Here is a 12,056-nt window from a genome sequence, read left to right on the forward strand (position 1 = left end):
GTGTGAAGTAGTAATTACAATCCAAATACATGGTTTCTGCCTTTGGCACCTCCACTCTAAAAATTGTTCCAGCACCACTGCTTGGTAGAGTCTACTTTTGGGAGTGGGGATGGGAATCATACTGCTCATACTTTTGGAATAATTTCCAAGCTTCATTCTCCCTCCTTTTTCCCCTTTTCTTGTCTCTATCCCAAGATCTCCCTTCTCCCCTCTTTCCAATATTCATCAAGAGTGGCTGTTACAAAGAAAGATTGTGTGTGTTCTCCTCTGTAAAAACTGGCCTTGTTTTCTGTTGCTAGGCTACCCCATTCCAGCTTCCATTGAAGAAATGCTCCGTGGTGGGAAATGGTGGGATTTTGAAGAAGAGTGGCTGTGGCAGACAAATAGATCAAGCAGATTTTGTTATGCGGTAAGACAGAACCCTGCTGCAGCACTGCCTCCTCCCCTTCCCCTCTCCCGCCCTCCCGCTAAGTCTATGACCTTTCAAAGCTATTTGTTTGTGATTAATCAATTGCAACTTGCCCTTTTTTTTCTTTTTCAGGGTGATTTTCACAAGTGTTGGGGGGAGGGCAGCAGTGGCAGATTTGTATGTTCTCCCTGGCTGTGCAGAAGCTTGTATCTCTGGAAGATTTATAGATGGATGAATTAGGCTGCATTAGATGTTAGACTGACAAACATAATGGCAGTGAGACAGAATTGAAAGCCACCTTTTCTTTTGCTTTCTAATTACATTAGGTAGGGTCTGATCCTACAGGTGCTGAGTGTCCTCCTATGAAACTTGTATCCTCATCCCCACCCCACTGAAGTCAATATGAGTAGATAACACTTGACAGGGGAGAGACCCATAAATGAGACACAACAGGCTATAATGTTTTCCTGTGGTTTTTCTCCCCCAAGATTCAGTTCTGACCATCTGGAAATAGAGCAAACTTCTTTCCTTGATACAGTTTTCTTTAAATTCCTCACATTCCCTTTTTGGTCCTGCCTATTTGAAGGTATTGGGATATGTCAAGCAGGATGTTGTTCTGTATAGTGCTTTCTTGATTGAATTTGGCACTATCTAGATCTGCACTCTGTATTGAAGGGAAAAAAGAAATTAGTTCCTCTTTGTTAAACATGAACAAGAAAAACGTTGGGGCAGAGGGAGGGGGGGAGAGGGGTGGAAGAAGGAAAGCTAAACACTCCATTTCTCATCTCTGTGGAAGTTTCTCATGGCTTTGAAATGGATGCAAAATTAACTCCCACTTTTAAAAGTCTCTGATCAGATTTTGACAGATTATTATAAAACTGTACTAATTTGTGAAAAAACAAACATTATTACTATTAATTTGGTTTGCACCCAGGAGACCAAATGTCTTCCTTAACAGAACAGAGAAGTAAACTATAGACAAAGGAAACATGTACTGTACACTTAAAATGTATACAGGAAAGAAAATAGGCACAGAGGGAGACACTCAGTGCATTGGTTGCTCTGAAAGCATTTTAATTTTGCATATGCACCAAGATAACATTATTGCAGTATTCCCTAAAGTCCTTATACTTGGTTTATGGAATACCGAAGGAGTGCTGCAGTAATGAAAATTAGTTACAAAGACAATTAGAACATTTTAAAGGGCATCTATTGTAGACTGATAGAAAAACATTTCCCCCTACTGAAAGGGGAACTCAGCCATAGGCTATTTTTAGTGTGTTGTCAGCTGGAAAGAAGTTGTGGGGGGAAATTCTGTGAAGTCCAGCAGCTGATTTCAGGCAGCACTGCACTAGTCATACACAGTCATATTTATGGGGAAAGGTTTTAAGATCTTTTAAGTGTACTGGATAATATACAGGTGGTGAAATTCTTATCATTAGCAGGTAGAGTAAGTTAGGAGATTTAATTGGCCTTTTCCATATCTAATTGCTGTAATTCTATAGTTGTGAGTGTAAACATACATATATTGTACTTGGTAATGACTCCAAAAATTACATGAAGTTGCTTCAGCTTGCTAATAAGAGATCTTTGCGTAACTTTCTTTAAAATAGCTCTTCAATAATATCAAATATTACACACATTTTAAACATATTGCAGTTTTTCCCCATTCAAAATGTTTTCCTTTTAGATGTATTCAGTTGCTATCCACCTCCTATAATCTCTATCATGAGATAACAACTATATTTTTGATATATTGTAATCACTGAAGTTCATTAATTGCACAGTAATGTGGAAAATGGAAGAGTTTAAAACATGTTCAATTGCTTGCACATACACTAAAAACAATGTTGGAGTAATAAAAAGATTGCATCAGAGCAGCAGATCTGTCTTTAAGATGTACTACACCACACCAAAAACTCAAAAGTATTTGGCATTTCACTTTCATAATTATACTCAGTATAGTCTTAATGGATTCTTATTCCTACACTATACCTTAAACCAGTGTTTCTGAACCTTTTCAGGTTTGTGACCCCTTATTTGAAGACCGAATTTTTGTGACCTTACCTTAAGTTTACTGTAAAAGTAAGAGTAGAAATTATATCAGTGATAATAATAAGCCTATAAATTTATTTGTGTTTCTGTTCTGAGATATTGACAAAGCATACTTGATCTCAAAGGGGAAGGGTGCACGGGAGGAGAAGAGAAGTGAGATTTTTTTTGCTTTAGGTTGTAATAAAATTTTCAGTGCACCTCGACCACCCTAGATTGCCTTTGATAGCTCCTTCAGGTGTCGTGACCCAACGGCTGAGAAACACTGCTTTAAAACAACCCAGGTGCTACCTGCTGGTGGCGCTTGTCCCTCTTGTGGTATGGGTACTATAGTTGGGGACCAATGCACTAGAATAAAGAACCTAACTGAACATATAAAAATGTATTTTTTCATTTAAAAATCCAGATTTGTCCTTTTGACATCCAGTCAGATTGAGGGTACATCTACAGTGATGGCAGCAAAGTCGCCGCCGTTAGATCGACTTATCTGGATCGATTGAGCGGTCAGTGAAGACCTGCTCAATCAATCCAGAAGTCGACGCTGTTAATTCACCCCCTCAAGCGGCGTAGCGCTGCGTCGACATGAATACAGTTCCCATTGGCACAGTGCAGTGAAGACAGTGCACAGAAGAGAAGCACAGCAGTCGACAGGAGTTACACAAGCTACTCTACGTAGTTTGCGTAACCCCCGTCGACTGCCTCCGAATCGCCGGGTAAGTGTAGACCAAGACTGAGACAGCACATTTCTCCCTTCACAGGTGTACAGCTTGTGCTTGTCTACCAAATCAGCTTGTCATTACCCATCCACATCCATAATAATTATATTATTTCCCCTCAATATGGCTTCATACTGGTTTGAGTGATGAGTAAGCGTCTTGGTCATGAAGCTAATCAACCATCAGTTTCCTGCTCTTGCTTTTATTATGCTTCTTAGTAGCCCAAAAAAAAGGGAAACACCCTGAAAATCTTTTGGGAAAGTACTAATGAACAATTGTACCTGTCCTCTGCATGGGCATTCAAAGAGGGTAAATGGGTTGGATGATCAATCATTGTTCTTCGTTTGATTATCCAGAGGATGACGTAGAGGGCATGACCACCTGATAAAATAAGTTTGCTAAGCACTGTGTGCATTTGCTACATTTCCCATTCCCAGCTACATTTTGCTAAATGTGGTGCTTATTAAAGAACTGTAGATGGAACCAAATATACTGCATCAATTTATGTGCAACCCTTTCTCTGCCCTTTTCTTCAACTCAACCTGTGCACCTGAAGCCTGATTTGCAAATCAGTTGGTTGGCCATTCCAAAAGTGAGACCACCAATTGAGTTTATCTGAGCTGGTTTCATAATAAGAACAACTGTCCCCTGGCAGGATCCACTTATAATGGCTTCCCTGGAAGTGTAAGACTATTTAGTATCATAAACTATCATTAGGGCTGCAGGTTTATTACAGTGGTGAAAATGTCTTGGATACTATGCTTTTTCTGTTTGATTTCTCTTTGTGTCCCTGATTTTAATAAACTCACCCTGCAGCAGTGACTTCTGGGGTTGAGCCTCACTCCCTGCTCTATGTGTTGTGACCTGGTGCGGTGGGTCACATCAGCTCTCAGGTTTGACCCAGCTGCCGTTCCGTCATGACAGCATGAGGGGGACAGCACCAAGCCAAATATGAGTGATTGGCGCTTATGACCTGGCACTTGGGGTCATAGTGCAACTCAGGCTTGGCTTGGCTGCCCCTCCATTTATTTATTCTAATAATTGAAAGGCAAAAAGACCATGCATTGATAACAAGAATTTTAAAACTTAGTGAATCCCCTAGTCCTCGCTACAGAATTACATGCAGTGCATTTCTATGGTCTATCCACCTAGATTTTTGGAATACAGAGAACAAATATGGTAAGAAGAATTACCTGTAAGATACGGAATGTGTGATTTCCTTCTGGGACAAGCATAGTATAGTTCTTACTGCCTTGGGTAGTTTTATGTTCTCTCTTGGTTCACCAGCTACCTATAGCGCATAAGAGTCTCAGCTGTGAAAGAGGTACCACCTCATGTGGAACTCTGCATCTTGATCAAGTTTTTTCTAGTGCCTTGGTGTCAGTGAGAAGATACAACAAATACCATTCAAAGACCAGTATATTCACCTCCATATTACTTTGAGGCCAACCGTCAAAGGATTTACATAAGCTCTTGGCCTCAATAAATTATTTTCTCTCCCTTCCCCTACCCAACAACAAAAGATTCATTAAATGACTGATGAAGCGATTGTGGTATAATTAAAAATGCAAGCTCCTTGCTGGTATGAAACTTCTAATTCATGGTCTGTCCAACACCTGTCTGGGACTTGGCATTGTTGGAACAAGACTAAAAAATTAATTGAAAAAGCAAAGGGGCTTCTGCTGACCAGCTGGTTTCTTGCTGAATCTCCAGCTGGGTGCTCAGCCAATTTCTTAATATTCCTTTCTGCAGCACAAGCTGGGAGAGAGATTTACTGATGAAGGGAACTTGATTTTAAATGATGCATCTGGGACTGGTTTATAAAAGCAAACTTATTTATCCATATATTTGAGTGATTAAGTTATGGAGATTCAATTATAAAGGACAGTGATTTAAACAAGCATTGAAAACAATTGATCTGTGTGTGCATGTGTGTTTAAATATAAACATACTGAGACACATCCTCCCAAAAACAAAAAGTGCATTAGCAGGTCTGTTGTATTCCCTGTAACAACAGATCACTGGGTCTACAGAGAAACTTGAGCAATCTAGTGTTTCTTTTGATGCATTTGGTGCTCAGTTGGGACTCCATTGTGCCATCCTTACTCACACACTTACTTGTCAAGTAGTCCCATTGCTCTGTGTAAGATATTATGCAACATCAGTGGGGGTGGCAGAAGTTGGCCTGATGGAAGGATCTCATATTTGAGATTTGAGAGTGGTTTGTGTGAATGAAGAATTAGCTTTGGTACTAAAATGTTTAAGTCACCACCTGTTTCCTTGACTTCTTTCACCATTATGCAATCCAAAATCCAGGTTCTGCAGATTCTCTTGCAAGACAGAAATCTAAGCAGATATTTATCTTGTTGCTAATAATGCTTTCCTCATAGTTTGGATTTCATTTTATTCAAGTCTTAAATTTGCTCTCTGACACCAGGAACAAAAGCCACAGCGGCTGCACAGAAAAATGTTTAAGAGAAAATAAAAGCTGATAACATATGTTTCAATACTGGCTTTCTAGCATCTTAATATGTTACCAGATCTTCTAAGAGCACCACTACAGAGTGTTGAAAGTGGCATGACTTTCTGCATTTGTTGGGGTTTTTTGGGTTAATCAAATAATAACTAAAGGGTATTAGAGCTTGTTAACAAGTTATAAGTATATTTTATAAAAAATTAAGAAACCCACCAACCCCAAAACCCAAGATTTTTTCATTTAATTAAAAAATATTCATGAAATTTTACATTATGCACCTTCTCTTTTTTAATATCCCCCTATTTCCCACTTCAAAAAAGTGAAAGACAGAGTGGGATTTTTCCTGCCACTTTTGACATTGAAAATTTTGAAAAATTAAAAAAAAAGTTTATTGAAATTCTTTGCTTGGAAAGTCATTGAAAATGAAAAATGTCAACAAAAGTGGATTTTTTCTGAGAAAAATATGGTCATTATTGAATCCCCTTTTTTTCAATGAAAAAGCAATTATCAAAACAAAACAAAACAAAAACCCAGCCAGCTTTAGGGTCTTTTCTTCTTTTTAAGAATTGCAACCATGAAAAAGAGAAAAAAAATAGTGACACATGGCATGTAAGTTTAATTATTTCTCTCTATGTGCATATAGGCTCTCTACAAATGACTTAATTCCAATGCGAGAAGATAGCTTTTCTTACAGCATGAATATAAACCCATGTTTCTGATGGCTTGTATCTGAATTTATGCAAATGTATGCAAATTTACCCTGTCCTGTTTTTGTTAGAGGATGTTGGCAGATTTGCATTAATAATAACTGTGCTTGAAATTGCACAGAAACAATGATGTGTAATGTGCACACAAATATATCCTCCCTCCCACCAACTCTGCACATAACACATTGCACACATGGTCAGCATGGATTGCAGAAGGGGTCAACCCCTGCACTCCCTTCTCACAATGTAAGTCTTTGGGGCTGTTTATTGAATACAGTGAAAACACTTCCCAAGGGCAGCAGTCAGACTGGGATGGTAATAGCATCCCTTGTTACTTGGCCTTGGTTGACACTCTGCAGTGAATGCATACTGCAGCATACAACATTTCAGACTGGAAATAAGGTGCACATTTATAACAGTGGGGGGTAATTAAACTCTGGAGCAATTTACCAAGGATTGTGGTGCATTCTTCATCACTGATGATTTTTAAGTCAAGATTGGATGTTTTTCTAAGAGATGCTTTAGTTCAAACAGGAATTATTTCAGGGAAGTTCTATGACCTGTGTTATGTAGGAGGCCAGACTAGATGATCAGTGGTCCTTTCTTGTCTTAGAATCTATGGAACCCCATACAATTTAAATCTAGTTGATACCAGGAATAAGCAACTACTATTCATTGCAGGTTCCTGGCATCCATTACCTGGAAGTAGTGCACAAAGGAACAGATTAGTGAAGCATAATTTTGTGCCTGGTGAGTCCTATAAACACAGGGTATCTAGGAAAGGAGAACTAAAGAGAGTTGGAGGAGAGTATAGCAAAAAAATGAGGTAGATTTTCATAGGAGCAAGAGAAGCTGAAATGGGCCAAAGAAATCTGTGTCTTCATGGTAACAGGAGAAAAGGAAATTAATATGAAATAATGTTGCTGTATATGTTGGACCCTGCCCTGCTTGACTTTTGAGACCTCATAGCGACTGGGTTGAGTGCAGTCGCCTGTGTAGGTTAAAACAGCCAAAGGCTGTTTTATTTTTGCTTGGCATGCACCTCTTCTGAGCATGCACTTTGGGGGGGAGGGAAGCATAAAAAGCAAGGGTGTTACACTTGGCCATGTCCCCTTTCCTTCCCTTAGATTGTACTCTATTTCTCTGTGCTGCACTTTCAGTGAGTGAAGTGACATGATCCTACATAAAATGTATTCATTAGAAGTATAACGATGCATGGGTTTTCGTGCACTTTGGCCTACATTTAGTATTATTTCCACCTTCCATCTCTTCATTCTGGAGCAGCTGGGCTTATTTAAGTGTACAATAGTTTCTGTCACTTTGTTTCTCTCGGTCTTCCCCTTTGCTTATCTTCTTTCCTAAAAGTGACCTGCAAAGTAGAGTGGTGTACTTAATGTCCACCGCAGCCAGGTTGTAGGAGGCATTCAAACACAGAAAGAAATTCATGTTAAGGAACCAATAAAAAATATTTTCCCGCCATCTGTGGAGTCCTGTTGATACTTTCTGGTCCACTGAAGAGATTTCAGAATGTGACATCAATAAGACCATGAGCTTAATGGTTTGCAAGACCTGTAATTCTTAATGGTTGTGATGTCACAGAGCTATGCATTCTCAGACGCAATCAGCCAACAAGGAAAAGCATAGAGGAGAATGGGATTTTATAAAGGATAGTTGAAATGTATTTCTGTGAATAATGTCCCCTTTTGCACATAGCCTGTTAGTAAGGACATTCAATATATAAATCTAGGCACTTTTCATTATTTGCTTCAAAGTTTACTGTCAATACTCTAATATAGGAACATCTCTTCAAAAGTGCATACGTTTGCACTTACCCACATTTTAGTGCAAAAATACCCTGTTGAAGATACACATATTGGGAGAGTTTGATGCTTACTTAAAGTGTAACCAATTCTGAAGATTTAGCCCATAATCATTTTGTCATTTGGCACAGTATTTGTATTTCAAACTTAGTCAGCTTGCATGACGTTACGTGCAAACTGGATTCTTACAATATAAAAAGTCTGAAACTGGAACATGACAATTAAAAATCTTGGATGTCTTTGTTTCTGCAGATGCAACCTTCCTCCTCTGTCCAGTGCATACAGCAAGGATGTTGGATCCAAAACCCAGCTGGTGACGGCTAACCCCAGTATTATTGAGAAAAGGTAGAAAGGACATTGTTTCTTCCTCAGCAAGGAGAATGTTTCATATATATCATAGATGTTGATCTATATCATAGATGTTGGTATGACGGAGTTATGTTCTTTAAAATTAGCATAATGTTGTAATCAAGAGCAACCTTGAAAGCAACCAAATCCGGAACTGATTGTTGCACTATATGAAAAACAAAACAAAACAGTATTTATTAGAATTGGTTGAAATGTTCAAAATTTCAGTTTTAGATAAAGGAAAAAACAGGGGAAAATGTAGATAAATTTTTTCATGTTTTTTTATCAGCTCTACTATTTATTTATCACTCAAAAAGTGCTAGGCCCTTTACAGACATAGATTTCAGCTGGGCAGTGCCTGCAACACTTGCTGAAAGTGCAGCACAGTGGAAGGGGCTGTGGAGCCAATGAAGGGTCTCGATGAAGTGGTAGAGCAGCAGATGAGGAAGAGTAGTCTGGCTATGGCATTTTGGATAAAATGGAGGGTGTGGTCATTAGCAGTGTTATTTTCAGAAAGGAGGTTGCGATAGTCAAGGCAGGAGATTATCAGGCCATAGACAAGGTTTTTTTCAGTAAGGATGTCTAGGGAGGAAGAGATTTTGAATAATTTTGTAAACAAGTAAGTGACAGGATTTAGCAATAGTCTGAGCATGAGGGGAAAAGAGGAGTGAAAGATGACAGAGTTTCTAAGCATGGGAAGAAAGGAAGACTATGAAATAATCTAGTGTGATAGAACAGGAAATGAGATGGGAGGGAATATGGTTGAGGGGCTGGATAAGGAGAATAAGAGAGACACCTCAGCTTTGGAGATCAGAGGGTAGGAGGTGAGAGCTGAAGGAAGGGAGGAGTGGAATAGTGAGTGTGGGAGGGGAATGGAGCAGGAGGTGAGCTTCTGCTGGATGATGTCCACTTTTTTTTTCTTTTCCTTTAAACAGTTCTCATTATCTTGGGGCAAGGAGAGGCAGAGTGGACTTGAGGAGAAAGAAGGTGGCAGCAATATGAGTGGATCAGTAAAGAGAAATTTAGTCATTTAGTGAGATAGATAGCACAGTGGTAGGGAGGAAGAACAAATGTATAGGAAATCCTCACGATGCAAGTAATTATGTTTTAGTACAGTTTACAGAGATGCCCTCTATAGATGACTATTCTACTGCATCATTCTGAGTGTCTTTTGTTGTACCAATGTTACCTCTGGAGCAAATGCTTTGGGGAACAGGTCTTCAGTGAAAGATGGAAAATTACACTGCAACAGTTGCAGCATTCAGAGTTTGCACATATTTTCAGTGTTGACACTTACTTACTGGTTTAATAATCACATCTTGCACTGCTATAGCTATTTTCAATATAAGGTTCACAAAGTGCTTTAGAATCATTATTAAATTAAGCCTACTAATAGTTCCATGAGAAATACATATTATTGTCCCCACTTTAACAGGTGAGGAAATTTAGGCACAGAGATGAAGGTGACTTGCCCAACGTCAACATGCCAGAGACAGAACCAGGAATAGAACCCCAAATTCCTGATTCACTTTAGAGTGTATAAGCATATGGGTTTAAACACACAGGGCCAGAACAATGCCGTGTTCCAATTAGGATTCTTTGATAATAATATAGTTGTGCATCTACTTGGTGCATAACTGGGGGCAGGATCAGGTCCTATTTTAAATGAATGAAACAAAATAAGTAGGAGAAAACATTTTTTACAATCAGCTCCTTCCTGTTTTCCTTCTACATCCCAATACATGGGCTCAGGGGATTTATCCTTTTAAATGTTGCAGGCTTTGGCTTCAATGGCTTTCTGTAATGTCGTCCCACTCTCTGGCTCTGCAGGAGAAGGGCTCCCTCCTGTGGTCCACCTACAACATATGGGACAGAGTCTTTCAGAGATATCTAGTTAGTCTCAGACAATGGACTTTATGGGACAGATCCTCAGATGGTGTAAATCAACATAGGTCCGCTGACTTCATTGTAGCTATGCTGATTTACACCATCTGACGATTAGGCCCTATATACACTATTGATTGTGTTTGCAAGCCAATGACTCTTTGAAATCAGAATTTTACTATTGAATCATGAAGTGCTCAAAAGTTAGGAAATAACAAAATTAACATTGCAAGTGCAAACTTGACCCTGCACTCTTTTGTATCTACAGTACATTATAATTTTTTCTGCAATTTCATGGCCACATACAGCTACAAAAATTCAATATAGCATCATATATTTTTTTCTTCAGCCTTAGATACCTGTGGATTGTTTCCTGCAATATTACATACTGCTCTGAGAATGCTAGACAATCAGTGAAAGTCATTTATACTGTATGGAAAAGACACAATAAACATTACTTACACAACTTACTAAACACAGTCAAGTATGTAACTAGACTGATTGTCAGAATTTGCTGGCATATATAGACCACCTCAATTCCACCTAACCTAAGTTAGCTTTGTAATTAGCTGGCTAAGTTGTACCTAAAGAGGGCTGTGCTGGTGGTTGCAAAGAAAATATGTAGTAAATGGATGCCAACAAAAGCGTTAGATGGATATTCAAAGGATGGTCTTCTGATAAAGGTACTGGAAGGGGATTCAGGGGGTCTAGGTTCAATTTCTATCTTTGTCATAAGTTTCCTGTGTGACTTTGGACAGGTCACTTACCAAAGAGAGAAGTTAACTTATCATATACCATGTCAATGGCATAATGATATAGTGAACCATTCTGATAATAAATTACTACAATTAAAATGGAATAAAAGCATTTCAAGATTCCACACATCTATATCTAAGTTTGTAGGAAATATTGTATGATATTCTGTAAGTGAAACAGTAGCATCTAATTAATGACTGTTGTAAAGCAGGCACAGAAAAGAGCAGGGTTGTCTGTTCATGCAATTTCCTAGTTTAGGAGTTCTTTTAATGTTGTTTTTCGTATGAATAAGTACAGGCATTTTATGTGTGTGTATGTCGCACACACATTTTAATGAGGGGGCTGATAGTGATCATAATAATAATCAGCAATGCAAAAAGCATTTGTTTTTTTAAATGCAAATTTTTGTCTTAGCAAAACACTGTCATCCATATGTGCTGTTTTTCATTCTCACTTTCTCTCGTGTTTTCATTTTACTGGCAAACTGTGACAGGAAAGCTCATTTCCTGCTGTCTCCTCTAGAGACTTATTGACGAGACAGCAGCAAAACCAAATAGAAAATTTAGTAACATAACTAGGTGCATGATTTCCATTATTAGGTTTGTGAAACAGAAGTGTTTTGCATGTTTTTGTAATGCTTATGAGGAAAAAATGGATTTCTCCCACTCCTCACCTTCCCTCATTTTCTTGTTGTAGGGCTTTATTCTGCAATGTGCTGAGAACTCTGGCCTCAATCCAGAGAAACACTTATGTATGTGCTTAAAGTTAAATACGTGAGTAGTCCTATTAAAGTTCATGGAACTATTCACATGCTTAAAATTAATCACATGCAAAAATGGTTTGCTAAATCAAGTTAGAGTGCTCAGCATCTTTAAGGATCAAGCTCCT

The 12,056-nt window shown here is 38.6% G+C and overlaps 1 protein-coding gene across 2 annotated transcripts in view; it reads left to right on the forward strand.

Annotated features, from left to right (window-relative positions):
• ST8SIA1 (ST8 alpha-N-acetyl-neuraminide alpha-2,8-sialyltransferase 1) overlaps window positions 1-12,056 on the forward strand; it is a 172,331-nt gene that overhangs the window by 134,837 nt on the left and 25,438 nt on the right. For both annotated transcript variants that reach the window (XM_067559234.1, XM_067559233.1), the window contains exons 3-4: window positions 300-409; window positions 8,433-8,525. In XM_067559234.1, coding sequence (XP_067415335.1) covers window positions 300-409; window positions 8,433-8,525 — 203 coding nt within the window. The remainder of the gene's footprint in view (window positions 1-299; window positions 410-8,432; window positions 8,526-12,056) is intronic.

This window comes from Emydura macquarii, unplaced genomic scaffold, assembly GCF_026122565.2.
Source record: "Emydura macquarii macquarii isolate MOO-44397 ecotype Brisbane River unplaced genomic scaffold, CSIRO-AGI_Emac_v2 contig_2205, whole genome shotgun sequence".
Taxonomy (NCBI): Eukaryota; Metazoa; Chordata; order Testudines; family Chelidae; genus Emydura; species Emydura macquarii.